Below are 23,670 nucleotides of genomic sequence, written 5' to 3' on the forward strand. Positions count from 1 at the left end.
ACCAGTGCTAATCATTGTGCCACCTCATACACAGCCTGCAGCAGTTCAACAAGGAGGCTCAGCAGCCCCTACTGAAGGACATTTAGGGCTGGGCAGTAAATGCTGTCGTTGACAGTGACACCCACATCTTGTGAAGTGATAAAATAGCTTCAGTGTGCCTCATGATGAACAATAAGACATTCAATAATCTTTCTAAGGATAAGATAAATGGGAAGCATGGTGAAAAATGAGATCATTGAAAACCTTCATCACTTCCTCACTAATCATATGAGTGTTGCAAGATGTGGCTTGCCCATTCATTGGTATTGATTTTTATGAATACAGTCATTTTAATTATATTGGTGTAGTGTAATGGATTTTCTGGCTATGGATTTTAATAACTTGACAATCAGGCCCTCCCTAAACTGCCATGCTGACCTCTGTACCAGATTCTCAGTTTGAAACTTCCACTGATGGAGGTTCCCCATTAATAATGGGACTAGCGTTGATAGTACTGTGCTTTTGGTGGTACGGATGTGATGGACTGAAGGGATTCTTCTGTACTGTATGATTCAACTTCCAATTTCACAGCAACAAACCCACACTTATATTATTCAGGCTATGTGTCCACATGGAACTGTCCCAATATGTATATAAGATGCAGAAGGAATTACTTGTTTAAAAATCATTCATGGGATGAGGGCATCACTGGCTAGGCCAGCATTTATTTTCCATTCCTAACTGCCCAGAGGAAAGTTAGGAGTGAGCCACATTGTTGTAGGTCTGGTGTCACATCTTGGCCACACCAGGTAAGGACCAAAAAATATGATCTAAAGTGACATGAGTGACCTAGATAGGTATTACCAACAGTCAACAATGGATTGATGGCCATCATTAGACTCTTAATTTCAGATTTTTATAAAAATTAAATTCCACCATGTGCCATGTTGGGATTTGAACCCAGGCGAGGAGAAAGTGAGGCCTGCAGATGCTGGAGATCAGAGCTGAAAATATGTTGCTGGAAAAGCGCAGCAGGTCAGGCAGCATCCAAGGAACAGGAAATTCGACGTTTCGGGCATAAGCCCATTTGAACCCAGGCTCCTAGAATGTTAGCCAAGTTTCTGGATTAATTGTTTAGTGATTAATACCACCAGACTGTTGCCTCCCTGGTTACTAGTTATATTCTGCTTTTTAGACTGTTCTTCCTTATTGAGGATGACTTGTTTCCAGGACATCCCAGATGGCCTCCTACTTCAAGGACTGCAATTTCCCCTCCCATGTAGTCAACAATGCCCTCTCGTGCATCTCCTCCACTTCTTGCACCTTGGCCTTTGAACCCCACCCCTCCAATTACAGCAAGGATAGAACTCCCCACTCTTTCCCCCCCCCCCCCCCCCACTCACCCCCCCATCCTACTAATCTTTGGATACAATGCATTATCCTCCTCCAATTCTGCCACCAACAATCAACCCCACCACCAGAGATATATCTCCCTCCCCACCCCTATCAGCATTCCACAGAGACCACTCCCTCTGTGACTCCCTCATTAGGTCCATACCCCCCCACCAACTCACCTTCCACTCCCAGCACCTTCCCTTGCACCCACACCTCCCTCCTCATCTCTGTTCTAGGACCCAAAGGATCCTTCCACATCCGGCAGAGACTTTCCTGCATATCCAACCACCTCGTCTACTGTGCCCATTGCTCCCGACCTGGTCTCCTCTACATTGGGGAGACAGGATGCCAGCTCTCAGAACATTTCAGGGAACATCTGTAGGCCACTCACTCTAAACAACCCCACCACTCTGTGGCCAACCACTTCAATTCCCCCTCCCACTCCACCAAGAGCGTGCAAGTCCTGGGCATCCTCCACCGCCAAATCCAAACCACTCAATGCCTGGAAGAAGAGCACCTCATTTTCCATCTTGGGACCCTCTAACCACATGGCATCAATGTTGATTTCACCATTTTCTTCCCTTCCCCCCCCCCCCACCTTATCCCAGATGCAACCCTCCAACTCAGCACCACCCTCTTGAACTGTCCTACCTGTCCATCTTCCTTCCCACCTGTCCACTCCACCCTCCTCTCCAACCTATCACCATCACAGCCCAATTCCATCTACCTATCGCATTCCCAGCTACCTCCCCCCCCCCCCCCCCCCCCCCCAAGCCCCACCATCCCTGCTATTTATCTCTCAGCCCCTTTCCCCCATGCCCACATTCCTGATGAAGGGTTAATGCCTGAAACATCGACTCTCTGCTCCTCAGATGCTGCCTGACCAGTTGTGCTTTTCCAGTGCCATGCTTTTCAACTCTGATCTCCAGCATCTGCAGTCCTCACTCTCTCCTGATCACTTGCTTCCACTCTAGTTATTGGATTCTGAGATGGCGGAGAGGCCCAAATGTAATCTGCTGACCCTGCCCAAGTAGGTCACAGGTCAGGGACTCCACGGGTTGTGGGGGCAGAGGAGGAAGGTTTGATCTCCTTGGTGATGCTTTGGGAGTATCCTTAAAGCAATTCCTCTGTCCCCCTGGGAGTGGCCCGCCATGATAGAGTTTCACATAGAGCATTGTTTCAGGAGCCTGGTGTCATGCATACAAAGATATCACGGAGCTGGTTTTGAGTAATTAAGGGCCAGTTATCAGTAAAACAGCCCCGAGTTGGTGTTGGTTTTCCTGACTATTCATAAACCCTCAGAGCTGTTGATCACAAGTCGGATGGTTCCATATTTCTACTGTTGTTTGTAGCCAGAGATTTTCTGTCCAGATATGTCACATTTGTCTGCCTCTTGCCACCCTCACACCTCCACTGTAGTTCATCTGTAGCATCAGTTATCTAGCTTAGCTGTTCTTCCTTCTGCTGCTCTCTACTTTGCCTCTGGGAAAAAAATCTCTGTATTTTAGAAAAACAAGATGAGATGCTGTTTCTTCCTATTCTATTCAAACACAAAAAGGAATTTCTTCCTTCTTTGTTTTTGGATGTTAAATACTCACCTGGACTGATGCAAGCTCGAGCAGAGGTGATTATATTCGGCAATGAATCAAATTGAAAGGGGCTTTTTTATTGTTCACTTAAATAAAAACCAAATAATGCAAACAGATGGAATGCTGGAGAAATTTCGTAGGTTTGGCAGGATTTGTGAAGGGAAATATTTCTGTGTTTGTTTCCTTTTCTTTTAATATATGTGTGTTAAAGTTCAACACTTCCCCCATTGTGGGGCAATCCAATTTAATTACTGCTTCTAGCAGGTTTGTCAGGTATTGTAATTTCCAGGTCATCTTGATTGTGTGTACAATATCCCTTAGTCATTTGAGCAAGGCACAATAAGTTTGCATCATAATGGGAAGCCCTGACCTCTTTCATATCGACTCACTGATCAAGAATGTTGAAATGTCCTTTATATAATTCGGTGTGGTTTGAAATATGATAAAGACGTTGGGATCATTTAAATGCCTAGGTGAAACTATGTTTGTATCAGTGCACTGTATCAGATTAGAACTGTAAATACACAGACATTGTCTTCACTTTGAAAAAATTCAAAAGCTACAATAAATAAACCTACAGCTCCAGAGGATGAAAAGCAAAGACTATATAAAGGTGGGTAAATTCATAGTAAAGAAGTAAAGTGTCTTAAAGCTGCATGACCACTTTTATCTGCTGCTGTTTGAAAACCTTAATCTAAAAGTCCATCCCGTAGAGGACTATAGCATCAAAATAATATTGGATTAACCTTTTTGCTTTGCTAGGAAAAAGTAGTAATTATAAGTCTGCATGTACTTACTGTGCAATTCTAGTGAGTTTTTTTTAAGAAAAATGATAAGGATTATGTGGTTAACAAGAGCAATCAGAATTTACCTAGATGGAATCCGATAATGTTCCCTAGATCATTAAGAGATTATGTGTGTCTTTATTGTGACTGTTCTAAAGTATTGGGCCTAAATGACTGAAATTTCTGCCAGTGATGCTGGAAAAGCAGGGTGTGCACAATTCACAGGCTGAGTCAGAAAATTAGTGAGTATGGGAGGGTTATGAATGTAAACAAGGTTATAGAGGCTGGTAAAGGTGAGCCCATGGTGGGGGAGGGGGGAGCACAATTGGTGGGTGGTTGGTGGGTGGGGGGGAGCACGGTTGGTGGGGGGAGGTGGGAGTGGGGGTGTTGGTCGTGGTGGGAATGAGGTATTCAATAGTAAATTTACACCAATGCAGATCAACTAAGAAAGATGTGGTGAATATAATAATGTGAGAAAATTCTCTTACAACTAGTCAACAAAACAGAGATAATGGGTGGAGGATACCATGATAACACTGTCTGTATCTGAAGGAGAAAATGAAAGGTTAATGTGTTGATGGTCAGTGACTGGATTGATGAGATTCAAACAAGGGAGTGTAGACCTGTAAACAGTAACATACTGAGAAACAGGAGGCGAAAGATAAGGCCATAAATAGGCTGAAAATATCAAAGCTCAGCATTTTGAAGAGGAGGTATTGACAGGGAAAAGAGAAAACAACAGAGCCATAGTGAAAGGAGTAATTAATTTATGTAATCAGATATGGGGCTGGACAGAGTAATGGTGTGGTTAAGATAGCAATTATATTTGTCTGTATATGTGTTTAGATGCTGAAATTGTTGATGGTTTTTGAGGCATTTGGCTAAGTGCAAATCCACGTGCCTACTTAAATGTGATTAAGTTAAATTAACATTAGCAGATGATTGCTATTATGTTGGGCACAGTGTTTGCTCCAACTCACTTCCTCTGCTGCGATCTGAACAAAATATTGAATAAAAATACATGGAAGACAAAATAAATGGCAACTTAGCATAATATAGGGATGGCATGGTCGCTCAGTGGTTAGCACTGGTGCCTCAGAGCGCCAGGGACCCTGGTTCGATTCCAGCCTCAGGCGACAGTCTATGTGGAGTTTGAACATTCTCCCCGTGTCTACATGGGTGTGCTCTGGTTTCCTCCCACAAACCAAAGATGTGCAGGTTAGGTGAAGTGGCCATGCTAAATTGCCCATAGTGTTCAGGGATGTGTAGGTTAGGTGCACTAGTCAGGGGTAAATGTAGATTGAAGGGGAATGGGTTTGGGCGGGATACTCTTTGGAAAGTCAGTGTGAACTTGTTGGGCCTAAAGGCCTGTTTCCACATGTTAGGGACTCTGATTGTAATCCCACAGAAAGTTTGTTTTATTTGATAAAGGAATGTTGAAATGGTGCCTTCAATTAAATAAGTGACCTAGTTCGTATTTAATGTTGCACACATGAAAAAGCAATTTAAATTGTGACTCTTGAAAACATTTAACATATATTGTGTGTGCACGCCATAAAGTGCAAAACTAGAAGGAACCACGAGCAATGAGAGAATGACCAGCTTCTTCTGCCTTCTTTCCTGCTAGAATGTGACTGGAATGGAAATCGAAAACCAAAGGAGCCTATCCACAGATGGAAAAGAAGCTTTTGAAAGACAGATTAAGATTTTAGAAAATCAAAAAAAGGAGGTACATTCAAATTTGAAATTGTTGCACTCCAGTCTCTGATTTGAATGACAACTTACATTTGTGTATTATCTTTAAGTGGGATGCTGGCCTTTATTGCAGGGGCCTGGAGTATAAAAACAGTCAGGTCTTGTTACAGCTGTAGAGAGCATTGGTGAGACCAAACAAGAAACATTGCAAACCGTTTTGGTCTTCCTATTTAAGAAGGGGCATAGTTATATTTTGGTCTAAAAGCCTTAATGATTAGGCTGAGTGGCAGCAGAGAAAATAAGTAAATGTTGCATTTGGGATCCCTCTACCTTATGGGAAGTCCTACCCGATTTGCCCGAAGATCAATGAGTTGCGAGTCAACCTGTTCAGTCACCTGATAATCCACGACACAAACCCTGCATTTCTCAGTAGATGGTATTCTCAAAGCAAAGAACAGCAGATGAGAACAACTTGTATTGGTGACAGCTCAGAGAATTTTTCTTGCCTTGAAAGGGTTGCTTTAGGAAGCCGAGTTGAGCAAGTCGGCTTATTAATATTGGAAATCACAAGAATGCGGTGATCTTGTGAAATAGTAAAAGGGAAGGTCTGTGACAGACTGGAATGCAGGACTAATTAAATGCCAAAAGGGACGAGATTGCAAGACAAAAGGAGATGGTAATATGACCAGACAAGACACAAAAGATAGGTTTTGAGGAGCTGTCAATGTCAAAGTTGCCATCATTTGCCAGCTGAAAAACTTGGGGAGAGTGTTTATAATCTGAAATTGTCAAACTGAGTTGGGAAGACTGCAGAATGCAGAATTGATGAATGAGAGGCTGGGCTGATTACTTCAGAGCCTACCTACTGTTCATGGTCTGGGGATTAGCTCAGGGTGGGTGGGAATGTGGTGGGCAAGTCACCTAGCCCATTTTTTGTACCTATCCACAAAAACCGTGCATATCATATCTAGCCAACTGTTTTCAAAACTTCTTTTGAACTTAATTTGATCAGCAAAAGAAGGCAAGGTCTAAGTGGGGTTACGGCAGAGAATTAAGCTACTAAAAGATTTGGCCATATTTGTGGATTGTACAATGATGTTCATCCAATTAATCACCAAATGTGTGTTTGATTTTTCCCAATGGACACTATCTTATATCTTAGTGACATTTCTTGTGTGGATAGTGCATGTACTTAAAATTAATCTTGCTAATACAGAAATCTGAAAGATTGTTGAAACACAGTATGTTGTCTAAATTAAATCATGCTTGTTTTATTTTGAATGCTGATATGTATCAGAATGTGATGTTAGATTATTCTCGGTCACCCCATAGTGAGTTCATCAATATCTCGAATTCAGTATAATACATTTGATGAAGTACAAGTAAGTCACTATTTCTCCTGGAAGGAGTGTTTGTGGTCCTGGACGATGGAAAGTAAGCAGGGAAGAGGACAGATCTGGTATCTCCAGTGTTTGCACAGAAAGGTGTCATGGGGAAGAGTGGAGGTGTTGGGACTGATTTAGAGAGTGGATCAAGATAGTATGGCGGAAGGAGACCCATCAGAATTCTGGAAGGTGGAGGGAAGTGAAGAAAACAAATGATGGTGGCACATCCTGAAATTACCCTCCTTCCAAAGCGGTTGTGTTTTTTAAAATATTCTTTCCCAAGTCAGTGGACATTGTATTTAGGGCTCAGTTCTTCCCAAGCTGTAATATTTGAAGAAATCATAACTTTTAGGCTGTGCTGGACCATTTGGATACAAAACTGGCTCAAAGGTAGAAGCCAGGTTGGTGGTAGAGGGTTGTTTTTCAGACTGGCACGATTTTCACTATGGACATCCAGTCCCTGTACACCTCCATCCCCCATCACGAATTTTCACTATGGACATCCAGTCCCTGTACACCTCCATCCCCCATCACGAAGGTTTTCACTATGGACATCCAGTCCCTGTACACCTCCATCCCCCATCACGAAGGACCTCCTCCAGGATTTTCGCTTCCCCGGTCCCCAACGCCTTATTTTCACTATGAACATCCAGTCCCTGTACACCTCCATCCCCCATCACGAAGGCACCACCCACGCCCTCCACCTCCTCCAGGATTTTCGCTTCCCCGGTCCCCAACGCCTTATTTTCACTATGGACATCCAGTCCCTGTACACCTCCATCCCCCATCACGAAGGACTCAAAGCCCTCCGCTTCTTCCTTTCCCGCCGCACTAACCAGTACCCTTCCACTGACACCCTCCTTCGACTGACTGAACTGGTCCTCACCCTGAATAACTTCTCTTTTCAATCCTCCCACTTCCTCCAAACTAAAGGAGTTGCCATGGGCACCCGCATGGGCCCCAGCTATGCCTGCCTCTTCGTAGGATATGTGGAACAGTCCATCTTCCGCAACTACACTGGCACCACCCCCCACCTTTTCCTCCGCTACATCGATGACTGTATCGGCGCTGCCTCGTGCTCCCACGAGGAGGTTGAACAGTTCATCAACTTTACTAACACCTTCCATCCCGACCTGAAATTCACCTGGACTGTCTCAGACTCCTCCCTCCCCTTCCTAGACCTTTCCATTTCTATCTCGGGCGACCGACTCAACACAGACATCTATTATAAACCGACTGACTCCCACAGCTACCTGGACTACACCTCCTCCCACCCTGCCCCCTGTAAAAACGCCATCCCATATTCCCAATTCCTTCGTCTCCGCCGCATCTGCTCCCAGGAGGACCAATTCCAACACCGCACAACCCAGATGGCCTCCTTCTTCAAGGACCGCAGATTCCCCCCAGACGTGATCGACGATGCCCTCCACCGCATCTCCTCCACTTCCCGCTCCTCCGCCCTTGAGCCCCGCTCCTCCAACCGCCACCAAGACAGAACCCCACTGGTTCTCACCTACCACCCCACCAACCTGCGCATACAACGTATTATCCGCCGCCATTTCCGCCACCTCCAAACGGACCCCACCACCAAGGATATATTTCCCTCCCCTCCCCTATCAGCGTTCCGCAAGGACCACTCCCTTCGTGACTCCCTTGTCAGATCCACACCCCCCACCAACCCAACCTCCACCCCCGGCACCTTCCCCTGCAACCGCAGGAAATGTAAAACTTGCGCCCACACCTCCACACTCACTTCCCTCCAAGGCCCCAAGGGATCCTTCCATATCCGCCACAAGTTCACCTGTACCTCCACACACATCATCTATTGCATCCGCTGCACCCGATGTGGCCTCCTCTATATTGGTGAGACAGGCCGCTTACTTGCGGAACGCTTCAGAGAACACCTCTGGGCCGCCCGAACCAACCAACCCAATCACCCCGTGGCTCAACACTTTAACTCCCCCTCCCACTCCACCGAGGACATGCAGGTCCTTGGACTCCTCCACCGGCAGAACACAACTACACGACGGCTGGAGGAGGAGCGCCTCATCTTCCGCCTGGGAACCCTCCAACCACAAGGTATGAATTCAGATTTCTCCAGCTTCCTCATTCCCCCTCCCCCCACCTTGTCTCAGTCGGTTCCCTCAACTCAGCACCGCCCTCCTAACCTGCAATCCTCTTCCTGACCTCTCCGCCCCCACCCCACTCCGGCCTATCACCCTCACCTTGACCTCCTTCCACCTATCCCACCTCCATCGCCCCTCCCCCTAGTCCCTCCTCCCTACCTTTTATCTCAGCCTGCTTGGCTCTCTCTCTCTTATTCCTGATGAAGGGCTTATGCTCGAAACGTCGAATTCTCTATTCCTGAGATGCTGCCTAACCTGCTGTGCTTTGACCAGCAACACATTTGCAGCTGTGATCTCCAGCATCTGCAGACCTCATTTTTTACTTTTCAGACTGGAGGCCTGTGACCAGTGGAATGCCACAAGGATTGGTGCTGGGTCCATTACTTTTTGTCATTTACATAAATGATTTGGATGTGAGCATAATAGGTACAGTTAGTAAGTTTGCAGATAACACCAAAATTGAAGGTGTAGTGGACTGCAAAGAAGGTTACCTCAGTTTACAATGGGACTTTGATCAGATGGGCAATGGGCTGAGGAGTGGTTAATGGAGTTTAATTTGGATAAATGTGAGGTGCTGCATTTTGTGAAAGCAAATCTGAGGAGGACTTATACACTTAATGATAAGGTCCTAGGGAGTGTTGCTAAACAAAGAGACCTTGGACTGCTGGTTCATAGCTCCTCGAAAGTAGTGTTGCAAGTAGACAGCATACCAAACACCTCCTTCACTATCCTTTCCTTTATTGGTCAGAGTATTGAGTACTGGAGTTGGGAGGTCATGTTGCGGCTGTACAGGACATTGGTTCGGCCACTTTTGGAATATTGCGTGCAGTTCTGGGCTCCTTCCTATCGGAAAGATGTTGTGAAACTTGAAAGGGTTCAGAAAAGATTTGCAAGGATGTTGCCAGGATTGGAGAATCTGAGCTACAGGGAGAGGTTGAACAGGCTGAGGCTGTTTTCCCTGGAGCGTCGGAGGCTAAGAGGTAACCTTATACAAGTTTATGAACTCATGAGGGGCATGGATAGGATAATTAGACAAAGTCTCTTGCCTGGAGTGGGGAGTTCAGAACTATAGATTTGGGTGAGAGGGGAAAGACTGGGATCTAAGGGGTAACTTTTTCACGCAGAGAGTGTTGTGTGTATGGAATGAGCTGCCAGAAGATGTGGTGGAGACTAGTAGACTTGCAACATTTAAAAGGCATCTGGATGTGTGTATGAATAGGAAGAGTTTGGAGGGATATGGGCCAGATGCTGGCATTTGAATTAGGTTGGGTTGGGATATCTCGTTGATTTGGACGAGTTGGACCGAAGGGTCTGTTTCATGTGCTGTATTCCATATCTCTATGACTCTGATTCTAAATGTCTCTTTCTAATGAAATTATTGTCGTGTCAGCTCTTGAAGATAAACAAGCAGTGGGACCAGGAGTTCAGGAACATGAAGGCAGTGTATGAGCAGAAGGTAAAACACCCACGTCTCTTCAGTATTTTATTTCTTTGTTAGTGACATTCCTTGTGTGGATGGTGGAGGTACTTAAAATTAAACTTACTGATACAGAAATACTAAAGATTGTTGAAACAATGTATGTTGCCTAAACTAAATCATGCTTGGTTTTATTTGGAATGCTGGGGTGTACATGCATTTTATTAATTTCATACCAAGTCCTTAATAGTATCAACGTAAATGCCCCTTTTGAAATAATTGTATGTTGTTTCGGAATGTGATGTGAGACCATTCTTGCACACACCCTAGTGAGTTCATCAAGAATTACATCTTCCCAGAGCCAGCGATGAATTATTTGAACACCACCTGGGTTGGAAATGAAGTTCAGTGCTTGTGATGTAGAAAGGTTGAAAGAAGAACAACTTACGAATATGACGTACAATATGAGAACAGAAGGAAACCATTTGACCCTTCAAACCTGCTGCACCATTCAATAAGGCCACAGCCGATTTGTTTGTATCACAAAGTCCACATTCATATCATCTTTGGCTCTTGGTTAAGGGTATCAGTTTACCTCTGCCTTAAATAAACAGGCTGCACCATTTCCATGGCAGAGATTCCAAAGTTGCACAGCCTTTTGAGGAAACAAATTCCCCATATCTCTGCCCTAAAGAGGGGATTCCTAATTTTAAATCAGCGCCCGCTGGTTCTGGACTCGCAGCATCCTCTCCATGCTGGTCTTAACAAGACCGTTCAGGATCATATACATTTCAATTAAGCCACCCCTCACACTTCTAAACTCCAGTGAAACAAGGCCAGTCTGTCCATTCTTTCTTCATAAGACAACCCACTCATTTGAGGTGTCAGTCAAGTAAACTTCATCTGAGCATCTCTGTTGCATTTGCATCCATACAAACCTAAAAATGAAATGGAATGTATTACAGTTCTCAAAATGGAGAGTTGAAGTCCAGCTTTGGCTTCTTGATTCTTTATGAATCACAAAATGTCCCTGCTTGCCCTTATCACCTGTGTGGCCTCAGACTTCTGTGTTTGATTTAATTGAAACATTCATCACTTCCCAACCCAAAACGAATTCTCCGCTGGCTTTCATTTTCTACAGCTGAAGGAAAAGTTCACCACTTACCAACACTCCCTGACTGACCTAGAGAAGGAGCTGGATGAGAAGCAGAGGGATTTCGATAAGAAGTTGCTGCTTGCCAAAGCAAAACTTGAAACAGCAGAAGTATGCTTTTTACTAATATTGGCTTGAGAATAATTAATATTTAATTATAAAGGAACAAGTAGATTTATTGGAAACCTTGTATTCCATGTGATTCATAAACTACAACTGTTTCAAATTTAATATTATGTTCAGTTACGTAAATGTACCATTTGAATATATGTATCCTGAAAACCCAGTCTTTCTGTTAGTTACATTGTGTTTTTTCTCTTTATACCCCTCCCCATTTTGTTAAAAGGAACAAAAGCAGACACTAAATGCAAAATTGCTTGAGGCTGAAGAAGAAAATAAACATTTGAAAGAATGCCACTCCTCAATAACCAAACAAAAAGGATATTATGAACATGAAATTGCTCGTCTCAATAAGGTCAGTACAGTTTCAACTGCATGGTCATCTATTGCCTAGTGCAGCAGTGTCTCACCTCTAAGCCTGCTTCTCATGTTCATGACCACAAAATCATTTGCAGGATTTTTAAAATTCCATTTTCTCTACTGTCGTGTCCTCAAGGTGCTGAAGCACAGGTTTACAGGCACCACCTCTCTGATTAGATTAGACTTACAGTGTGGAAACAGGCCCTTCGGTCCAACAAGTCCACACCGACCCGCCGAAGCGAAACCCACCCATACCCCTACATTTACCCCTTACCTAACACTACGGGCAATTTAGCATGGCCAATTCACCTGACCCGCACATCTTTGGACTGTGGGAGGAAACCGGAGCACCCAGAGGAAACCCACGCAGACACGGGGAGAACGTGCAAACTCCACACAGTCAGTCGCCTGAGTCGGGAATTGAACCCGGGTCTCTGGCGCTGTGAGGCAGCAGTGCTAACCACTGTGCCACCGTGTGTTAGTAAAACCTAATTGCAGAGGGTTAGCCCATTTATTTTCAATAGGTAGCATAATGAAAAACGGGATGGCCTCACTAATAATCTTCAAAATGTTATCATTTGGAAATTGCCTCTGCCTAGCTTCTTCATGTTCTTTTTAGTCAACACACATCTGGTCAACTGCTGTCGAGTGCTGCACTGCATTTGGTCTTATGGTGTGTGAAGTATGAAAGTTTTGGGCATTCATACAAAGTTCTGGGGCTCAAGTCTTTCTCTATTAATCATGGTCATTATCAAGATGAAAGCAGGCATTAAATGGTTGGTGTAATGTTAGAATCTATTCATGTTTGAATGAACTAGATTTTGAAAGGTGAGCCAGTACGTGTGTGCATGCATATTATGTGTACATATTGTGCAATGTGTTACACTATCTCTTTAATTCCTCCCTGTAATGTCAAATTGTGTTCCTGATCTCCTCTAGACCATGCTTGGGAAGACGTTTTAGTGGAAACATTCTTAACTGAGAGAAGACAAACAAGAAAATTCAAAGGATTGGTTAACCTGCCCCTCATTGTGTTTTCATAGTCCTTTTATTATCAGTAAGACTCAAGGAACGCTTGGACCCACCTTATAGATTTGAGAAAAAGTATGTGTCACAGGAGGCCTATAGGTAGAAAATAGTGAGGCAAAAAGAAAACAGACATGTTTTTGTTAAATGGTTTAAAGTCAGAAACCACAATGTTTTGTTAATAGAGAAAAAATGGCAAAAGAGGATTAAAAATAATTTTCATTCCATTTGGAACTGATAACCACCCAAAACTAGGAAACAGGTGTGATATCTATTACTGGATTATGTCCACCAGTTGATATTCAAATATCAGTCTCCCACTGTTTCACACAGCACTGAAATCTATGAAGGAGACCTTAAGTATTCTGTGGAAGATTTATTGTTAAATTTCTGAATACATGGAATATATTTATGTGCAAGTCCTTGACTCTGAGCTCCAGTGAGAGTTGCTTTCCTGCAGTAACAGATTAAAAGTAGATTGTGCTGTGACAATTTCAGAATGAACCGCAATGCATATTTTGTTTGCTTCCCACTGAGTTTTGCAAATGGAATTGAATTTATATATGTAGCAACAATTAGATTTTAACCCTCATTGCCAAAGCCAGTAAATTATTAGTGTGAAATATTTCAAGAATGTGAGGTAATAAAGAGCAGGGTGAAATTAAAACAAAATGCTGAAAATAAGGAAAGCCTGACAATATCTGAAGATGGAAAAAACAGGTACTGTTCAGATGTAGACCCATCATTGTAACTGAAAAATACAAGCACAAAAACACTGATATCTTCCCACTTTTTTTTTAATGCTATTTTGCCAGTAACATTCATTTTCCCCTAATGGCCAAATCTGAATTTGCAGAATATTCAGTTAGAGTTCAGGTAGTTTGGTTGGATTTGTGTGTTTGTAAATGTTGCAGAGATACAGAATGGTTTTCCCCCTTGATTCTTACAAGATAATGCTATTTGGCTGCTGATTTCACCAATGACTCGATTGGTGGAATTATCCCCTCTCCTAGAGAGGGCGAGAAGGGGAAATGATTGGGAAAATCTGCTGTGGTGAGAAACACAACAATTCTCAGTGTCTCTGGCTAAGAAGGTCAGAGGGCAAGTCTCTCAACTCCCCAGTAATTAAGGCCCTAATATGGTCAATTAATGACCACATTGGGGAAGTGGCAAGTTGAGGCCCTAATCACCTGCTTTCCCAATGGATGTGAAAGGTAGTTACTTTCCTGAATAGGAAATCATGGGGTGCGGCCCCTCCAGTTGCCCTAATTGGGGTAATCAAAGATGCAGATGGGGAGCAAAATGGCAGCCACCCTACTTCCCTTGCGTTTTGACCACCTCCTCACCACAACGCCCCAATTCACATCTCAAAAAAAAAGAAAAAAAAGCCTTATACTCTAGTCACTGGACCTCCTAACCATGAATGAGTGTCTTTAATTTGTGTTTAAAAACATTTGATATTCCTGTTTTTGTTGATAGGTTTTTGATAGAAATGAGTGGAGGTGTATCTAACTTCCTTCTCTGTAAACAGAAATTATCCCAGGACATTTCTCCAGCGTTGACTCTGTTTCTTGGCTCAGACTTTGCAAACTCTGATCTTCCCAAATGGAATCTCTAACACTTCGTGTCCTTTGTATTCCAGCTTCTAATCTAGAACTTCAGAGCGAGTGCATTGCACTTCATTTTCTTTGCCCATCCATGTCAGTAAAATGATGTGTTTTTTCAGAGATGCGTGATGGATACGATTTTACTTGCCCAACTGGCTGCAGTTTCTTGATGGGGTGGGGGCCACATCAAATATGTTGGGTGGCAAGCTCACCAACTTGCCACCCCTCCCAGAGATCAAGCCCACAATACATTTGTTCTTGGAGATCTTTCCAAACTGCCCCCGCTATCAGCCCTCATTTTTTAGCTCCAAAAGTGGGAAGGAATTGGGGGCACGTCATTCTTGTGCGCACTGCTCACATCAGGGTCTCCCCTGCAAGATGCTGAACCCTCTCTGATTGACCAGCAGCTTCTGGAAACCCAGATCCATACCCTTGCTCACCGGTCAGTTCTTGATGAGCTGACTGGCAAGTGATACAGTGAGTTACTTCAACAGTAGGGAGTTAACAACTAATGTGCTTGGCCCACACTTGGGTTGCAATTTTCTGACAAATTTTCAAAATTTCTTCTTCATAAACAATATTGTGGAGCTATACCTCACCATTGATTGGTAAATGGTGTTCTTATCTCAAAGGAGTCCAGGCGGTGATACATAAGCTCAGTAGACAGGAATTTCAAAATGCTCTACCAGACAGTGGGAGGATGTCAGGCTGGACTCTTTTTTTTTCAAAAACGTAGTCTCCATTATTGTGACACAATGGAAAGAGATTGTTAGTCTCAGGTGTTTAAAATTAATTTTGTTTCAGGCTCTGTCTGATGCTTTAAGAAAGCAGAATGTTCCTTGCATGTCTCACGGTTTTGATAATGCAGAAATAATGAGAAAGTCTCATCCTGAAGAACTGACAACACAAATTGAGATCCTAAAGCAACAGGTAATGCCCAATATGTTGAATGTTTTTCATGGAATTATAACTTGATGTAGCATATGGTGTTTAGATAACCCTGCATATTGCTTCATTTATATTTATGTCCTGAGTTTGAGTTTAAGTTTTAAAAAAACCTCATCCTTCTTATCAACTCTCTCTATGATCTTGCCCCTGTAATATCTAGTGGCCCAACAATCTTAATCTGATCTCTGTGCATTCCAAATTTTAATCTCCTTCAGCCCCTATATAATGTAGCCCTCTTGTGTTATTCCTTCTGTAGATAATCAAGAATATTGACCAGAATTGGTTCATCCAAATTATATCGATGAGCTCTTAAAATGTTTGGGATTCTGTTAAAGGTGCAGATATTTGAAGAAGACTTTCAGAAAGAACGGTGTGACCGGGAAAGAATGAATGAAGAGAAAGAAGAATTGAAGAAAAACATTGAGCACCTACAATCAAAACTTACTCTTCTTAACACACGGGTACTAATATAGTAGCTGTCTTTCTATGCTGCTAATTTACTGAACAATTGTTTCACGTTCCAACCACTTGTTTGATTAATGGCCAGACGTAACTTAGGGCAACCTTTATTTTTTTATCACAGCTTAAGACTTATGAGGAAGACTTTATCAAGGAAAGGAAAGAAAAGGACTTACTGGGAAAAAAGCTGAAAAAACAGGTATGAGACCATAATATTAAAATGGTATCATGTGATGACCTTGAAAATACTACCTAATAAAACAAGTAAAAATTAAGAATTGGTTAAATGGATCTTGATTTAATATAAACTTTATGCAATTAATCATTCTCTTCTTGGAAAGAAATACCTGAAGGTTATTACCAACATCTTCAATACTACTCAGCTAGCTGCGAGACAAATGAACCTTTACGTCTAGTTGGCAGGCTGTACTATGTCCACTAAGCGTAGACATCCCATCAAGACCATCTGATAGTACCCTGATTGAATGTATACATCAAGTAACCTTTACTATCTATTAATCCAGTCATATGATAGTATGATAGAAAAAGCAACGTATAATGATTTTTAAAAAAAACTTTACTCCGCTTGCTGTGGATTTAAGTTTCTCTGGTTCAACCATCTATTATTTGTTCTGAAACTGAACCATATAGCCCAGCTAAGTTCCATCTTTTTACTCCGATCTTTGATGAATGCAGAGTTGGAAGCAACTTCTGGTGGTTCGAATTGGAACCACCAGAAGTTGCTTCCAACTCTGCATTCAGCTATCAGCTTAACATTAGCAAGAAAAGAAATCATTGTGCATTCCAAATCTTAATAAAGAGAGCCTGTGTTGAATGAGTGAGAGTAATGTAGGTATCTGGCCAGCCATGATGTCATTGCATGGTAAAATCTCTTGTCTACTCAGTTTAACTGATAATCAACATTTTCAGTGAGGTTTAGGAGGCATTACAGATTTATCTAGAACATGTCTCCCAGCATGAGTCACTGCCTTTACGAAACTGTAAAAATATTTGATTGTAGTTGTTTCTCAGATAGGGCACACACTTATCTACATTTTTCATATGTAAAACTATTTCTGCATATCTGAGGTAATCTTAACAGATCTTGAAGTTCTATAGATGATAAAGATTACTGTACCATTAACTTTTGTCATTCACTTGTGACCTTTGACAACTTCTGCAGATAAGATAACTTGGATGGTTCAACTGAAACCGAGTCCCTGATGCTGTTGTAGTCAGCAATGCCTGAAAACCCTCTGTCACTGCTGTCCATTAGGACACATTCATACAAAGCAAGGGGAATTACTAGGTAATCAGAAAGCCATCTTAAAGAAGTGAGTCTTGGGCTGTGTGACAGACATCATTAAAACCTCAGGGTGCCTTCATGCACTTGTTCAGTCTTAATCTGCTCCTGAAATAATTTGATAGTCATTGCCTTTGTAAGACAATGTTTACAACAGTAATGAGAGGGATAGGCTAGAATTTCAAACAATGGCTTTTAGGTTTTCAATGAATTAACCCAGGATGGGAAAATGTCTTCTAGACATTCAGCTGCATTTTTCAGAATAGCGAACATTCAAATGTGAAAAGTTTTGTATTGTGCTAAATGCTATTTGGATTTGAACAACACAGAAACTTCCTTTTGGCTTGTTGATTTATTTGGGTATTTATTAAGCTATTACTGAAACTTAGGGGGTACATTTTGACTTTATTTAAAACTGCTCATGGAGAATTGATAGTGTGCATTACATTACTCCTGCATTTTATTTCCACTGGCTTCATGGGTGCAGCTGTGGGCATCTAGGGTTGGCAGGGAGGATGTCTAATTAGCTGGGCAGGGGACAGACCTGATGCCTGCCTTTTTCTGCTTGGAATTAGGTTTGGTATAGGAAACCCAACCGAGAACCACTCTTCTGTCCTTCCCTGTGCTCTCCACACCACTCCATATCCCTCTGCGCGTAGCCCCCAAGCCTGGACACTTACCTGTCAGATCAGTTGCTAACTTAAATGCAGTTTAACTAGGTGTGCTAAGTCTGGTAAACTATACCAAAGGGCCAATCTGGATTATACGTTAGTTGAGAGGAGAGAGATTTCAAAAAGACACGAAGGGCAAATCTTTTTCATAGAGAGTGGTTCGAGTATAGAATGAACTTCCTGAGAGTGTGGTGGATGCAGGCACAGTTACAACAAAATGCAGCTAAATGACGAGAAGACCTATTCCCATTCTAGGTTATTTCATTGAAAAATTAAATGCCAATTGTTTGAAGTTCTAACCTACCCAACTCTTTACTGTTGTAAATGTTATCATATAAAAGCTCTTACTTAGATACGTATGTGAACAGGAATGGTTTGGAGGTTTGTGAACCAGGAACAGGCAGATGGGACTAGTTTAGTTTAGAATTACGTTCAACGTGGACTTGATGAACTGAAGGGTCTGTTTCTATTCTGTGTAACTCTGTTGGAAGTGACATATTTACCAGTGGGCTTGATAAAATGGTTAGTGCCTATGATGAGGCTGGACTGTGTAAGTTAGATGGATTATTATGTAGACATGTGGAGAATGATTATCTCCTCCCTGGAGGTGGAGAGAAAAGTGCTGAGAAAGGCAAATAATTGGGTGAGTTGGCTCTGGAGAGATACTGTTCTCATTTTTATTAAGTTGGAGGCCCAATTAGGAATTTTCTTACTGCCGATGAGGGGTCTTGTGTGGTCAGTTAATGACCACGATTCACCACCAGCCCAAATGAGAAATGAACTCAATGAAGCCTATAAAATGCACAAAGGGAAAGATGGGACAGATGCATGTAAGATGTTTTTCCTGGTTGAGTCATCAGGAACCAGGGAACACAGCTTCACAATAAGGGGCACATGACTTGGGATCAAGGTGAGCAGAATTTTGTTTCACTAAACATTGTGAATTGTTGTAGTTCAGTATGTCGGAAGATTGTGGAAAATAACTCATTGGCTACGTTTTAAAGTAGTGGTTGAAAGATTTCTAAATGCTGGTTGTAAAGGATATGAGGATCATGAGGAAGAAGGACATTGAAGTGGATGATCAGTCTCTGGGAGCTAAACTGGTATAATCTGCTCTTGGAAAAGAGATGATCCTGGGGGAAGGACAGGGAAGACAAACCTATCAAGTGGTGTCAAGAGGAGCACCAATGCTCCTTCTATTTCCACATCATGGCCCCACCAAAAAAAGAATTGAGAAGGAAACTGCACCCTTATATTTTTAGGAGTGGCATGTAAAGAACCTTTTCAGACTATCAAAGCTTTAGTTTTGGCCTGGACTGGCCCTTACTGAAGGAGCAGCCAGCCTAAAGCCCAGGAGCAAGGTCGAGAGTCTGCATCTGATCCAGAGTGTGGGAAAACCCCACTCTCACCACAAACAGAAATTAATATTAGACTATACATCAGAATCATAAGGAATGGGAACAGGAGAAGCCTACTTGGCCTGCCTCACTTTTTAATAAGATCACACCTGATCTGAATTCAGCATGAACTCAACTCTGGTATTTTTCACTATTATTTGTTATTGACATTTGTCTCCAAACTTAATATCTTATTTTCTAATTCAGAGGAAACACAAATGGAGGAATTCTTTTGATTTTTTTCTCAAAAAGATAAAGCAAAAATAAAGTAGAAAAGAAAGATGATGGAATCTTCTAGCACTGAATGAGCCCATTTGGCTTTTTATGAATGTGCCAGTTCTTCGAAAGGGCTGTTCAATTTATTCCCACAACCAGGTCTTTCTTCAATAGTTCTGTCAACAATATAGGTTTGCCTAGAACATAAAAGATAAGAATCCCTGGTATCATCCTAGAAAGCCACCTGTTTACTATCTCCTGGCATCTGTTGTGATGCTTGAACTCCAGCAGAAACCTAGTTAATAACCTGTTGAGATTTACTGTTTTAAGGGGATCATGGGTTATGGGAGAAGGCAGGAGAATGGGGTTTGGAAACCCATCAGGCATGATCAAATGGCAGACACACCCAATGGGCTAGATGGTCTAATTCTGCTCCTATATCTTGTGGTATAACGTGGCTCACTTGGCTTTTATATTCAATGCTCCTACTTACAAATCCCAAGTATCCAACACACTACTGTTCAATTTGCCATGTCAGGATTCGTGAGTGTTGTTTTTGAAACTTTGAAATAAACTGCTGAAAGGACAATTAAAGGTTTGAAATGTTTGTGAGGCATGCAAATGCAGCCTTGCTATTAACCTGAATTAAGTTGGAAGCAAGCTGTTCAAAGGCATTGCTGATTGTCTGGGCTGATGGAAAAATTCACACTGTTCAGAGGTGCTGGGATGGTAATAGAAGATAAAAGGAGTGAAGGCATATTTCAAGTCAATGGCATAAAATTTGCAAGAACCCATTCTGACAGTCCCAAAATAAATAATTTGACTTTTTGTACATTTATCTCAGGCTACAGGCATTCCGCAGTCACCTGCAACCCCTTACCCACCTCTGGCATATGCACCTTGTGCACCATACATTAATTATGGACATCCCTATGGAATCCCTGTCCACTATCCAGGCCCTGCATTCATGATGCCTCAGACAGAGAGTAGAGGTTATCAGCAGCATCCCATGGTGAGTAATTCTTTGGTCAGTGCCGAACACTGAAATACTAAATATACACCAAGCATAATTGAAATTTTGTTCTTATCCCGAAAGGGAGAGTAAGGTGTAAGGGAGCCATTTTTTTGTTATGTACTCTGTTCATGTTCAATTTATGTATTTAAAAGAGTAGTTTGCTCCCACATGATGGGGACTCTCCATGCTAGCCGTCACAGCTTTTTTTTCTCCAAAAGTATGTGATGAGACATCACAGTAGCTGGAAATTATTTATCATGTGACTGGAATTCACTTTGTTTCCTGACATCTCTTGTCTTTAATTCACCCTAACAGGAACATCCTGTGTGTTGTCTCTTGTTTTCTCATATTTCCCATTTTCCAGCTGTACCTTTACCTGCCCACATCCACGCTTAATCTACTTTTGAAAGTTCTTGCCTAATACCATCAAAATTGGCCTTCCTCCAATTTAGAATTTTAACCTTTTGATGCATTTCCATGATCTCTGGCCCAAACGTGCTCCTCCACTGACTCCTCAGCCACCTGCTCTGCCTAATTTCCCAGGAGTAGGTCAAGTTTTGTACCTTCTGTGGTAGGTACATCCACATACTGTATAAGAAAATTTTCTTGCACACATTTAACAAATTCCTCTCCGTCCAAGCCCTTAACACTATGGCAATCTTCATCTATGTTTGGAAAGTTAAAATTCCTTTCCGTAACCACCCTATTATTCTTACAGATAACTGAGAATTGCTTTACAAATTTCTTTTTCAACTTCCTGCTGACTATTGAGGGGTCTAAAGTACAATCCCAATAAAGTGATCATCCCTTTCTCATTTCTCATTTCCACCCAAAAGATCTCCCTGGATGTAATCCCAGAAATATCGTCCCTAAGTACAACCATAATGTTATCCTTCATCAGAAACTCCACTCTCCCTTCTCTCTTCCCTCCATTTCAATCCTTCCGATAGCATCTATACTCTGGAACATTAAGCTGTCAGTCCTGTCCATCCCTGAGCCACATCTGTGTAACTGTTATGATATCCTAGTCCCATGTACCTAACCATGCCCTGAGTTCATCTGCCTTCCCTGTTAAGCCCTTTGAATTGAAATTCATGAGTCTTGCCTTGTTCTCTACTTTGTTCCTACCTGTCCTGTTTGTTTGATTTATTCCTTTTCCCAACTGTATCCGTGTCAAACTGATCTCTTTCCTCATTATTTCCATCATTCCCTCCCACCCTCTACTCTAGTTTAATTCCTCCCGAGCAGCTACAGTAAATCTCCCTGCCAGTATATAAAGAACAAAGAACCTTACAGCACAGGAACATGCCCTTCGGCCCTCCAAGCCTGCGCCTATCCAGATCCTCTATCTAAACCTGCTGCCTGTTTTCTAAGAATCTATTTCACTTTGCTCTCTGCCCATTCATGTATAAGACCATAAGACATAGGAGTGGAGGTAAGGCCATTCGGCCCATCGAGTCCACTCCGTCATTCAATCATAGCTGATGGGCATTTCAACTCCACTTACCCGCATTCTCCCCGTAGCCCTTAATTCCTTGTGACATCAAGAATTTATCAATCTCTGCCTTGAAGACATTTAGCATCCCGGCCTCCACTGCACTCCGCAGCAATGAATTCCACAGGCCCACCACTCTCTGGCTGAAGAAATGTCTCCACATTTCTGTTCTGAATTGACCCCCTCTAATTCGAAGGCTGTGTCCATGGATCCTAGTCTCCTCGCATAATGGAAACAATTTCCTAACGTCCACCCTTTCCAAGCCATGTATTATCTTGCAAGTTTCTATTAGATCTCCCCTTAATCTTCTAGACTCCAATGAATACAATCCCAGGATCCTCAGCCGTTCTTCGTATGTTAGACCTACACACATCTGTGTGAATCTCCGCTGGACACGCTCCAAAGCCAGTATGTCCTTCCTGAGGTGTGGGGACCAAAACTGGACACAGTACTCCAAATGGGGCCTAACCAGAGCTTTATAAAGTCTCAGTAGCACAACGGTGCTTTTATATTCCAACCCTCTTGAGATAAATGACAACATTGCATTCGCTTTCTTAATCACGGACTCAACCTGCATGTTTACCTTTAGAGAATCCTCAACTAGTACTCCCAGATCCCTTTGTACTTTGTATCTGTCTAGATACATTTTAAATGACACTATCATTCCTGCCCCTATCACCACCACTGGCAACACATTCCAGGCACCCACCACCCACTGCGTGAAGAACTTTCCGCATACATTTCCATAAACATTTTCCCTCTCACTTGGAATTCCTGACCCCTATTAATTGAGTCCTCCGCTCTGGGGAAAAAGCTTCCTGCTGTCCACCCTGTCTTCACCTCTCATGATTTTGTAGGCCTCAATCAGGTACACCCCTCAACCTCCTTTCCAATTAAAATAATCCTAATATACTGAATCTCTCCTCATAGCTAGCACCCTCCATACAAGGCAACATCCTGGTGAACCTCCTCTGCACCCTCTCCAAAGCATCCACAGCCTTTAGTGCCCTTCTAATTCGGGTGCAGTCTGTCCTTCTACCCCCAGAAGAGATTCCAATGATCCAAATATATGAATCTTTCTTGCCTGCACCAGCTCCTCAGCCATGTGTTAATCTGCTTTATCTTCCTATTCCCACCCTCACTAGCTCGTGGTGCTGGGATTAATCCAGATATTACTACCCTTGGACCTGCTTTTTAAATTCCTGCCTAACGTCCTATTTTCTCTCCTCAGAATCTCAATCTTTTCTCTTCCTATATCGTTAATTTCAGTGTGTACAATGACCTCCTTTTGAGAATATTCTGCACTTCGTCTGTAATAACCCTGATCCTGGCACCAGGGAGGCAACACACCATTCTGATATCTTGCTGTTGGCTGCAGACACATCTGTCTGTGCCTCTGACTATAGAATCCCCATCACAATCAATTGCTTGGAACCTGGCATACCCCTTGTTAAATTAGAGCCAGTCTCGGTACCAGAAACCTGTCTATCAGTGTGACATTCCCCTGAGAGCCCATCACCCCCTACGTT

The 23,670-nt window shown here is 42.6% G+C and overlaps 1 protein-coding gene across 4 annotated transcripts in view; it reads left to right on the plus strand.

Moving 5' to 3' along the window:
* Nucleotides 1–23,670, plus strand: part of LOC132820291 (TNFAIP3-interacting protein 1-like) — a 63,084-nt gene that overhangs the window by 33,952 nt on the left and 5,462 nt on the right. For 3 of the 4 annotated variants that reach the window (XM_060832318.1, XM_060832325.1, XM_060832340.1), the window contains 8 exons: nucleotides 5,376–5,477; nucleotides 10,345–10,410; nucleotides 11,513–11,635; nucleotides 11,871–11,999; nucleotides 15,442–15,567; nucleotides 15,921–16,046; nucleotides 16,169–16,243; nucleotides 20,476–20,643. In XM_060832318.1, the coding sequence (XP_060688301.1) occupies nucleotides 5,376–5,477; nucleotides 10,345–10,410; nucleotides 11,513–11,635; nucleotides 11,871–11,999; nucleotides 15,442–15,567; nucleotides 15,921–16,046; nucleotides 16,169–16,243; nucleotides 20,476–20,643 (915 nt within the window). Of the gene's footprint in view, nucleotides 1–3,484; nucleotides 3,577–5,375; nucleotides 5,478–10,344; nucleotides 10,411–11,512; nucleotides 11,636–11,870; nucleotides 12,000–15,441; nucleotides 15,568–15,920; nucleotides 16,047–16,168; nucleotides 16,244–20,475; nucleotides 20,644–23,670 lie in introns of those variants that run through there. The other variant, XM_060832332.1, reaches the window with a different exon arrangement.

This window comes from Hemiscyllium ocellatum, chromosome 1, assembly GCF_020745735.1.
Source record: "Hemiscyllium ocellatum isolate sHemOce1 chromosome 1, sHemOce1.pat.X.cur, whole genome shotgun sequence".
NCBI lineage: Eukaryota > Metazoa > Chordata > Chondrichthyes > Orectolobiformes > Hemiscylliidae > Hemiscyllium > Hemiscyllium ocellatum.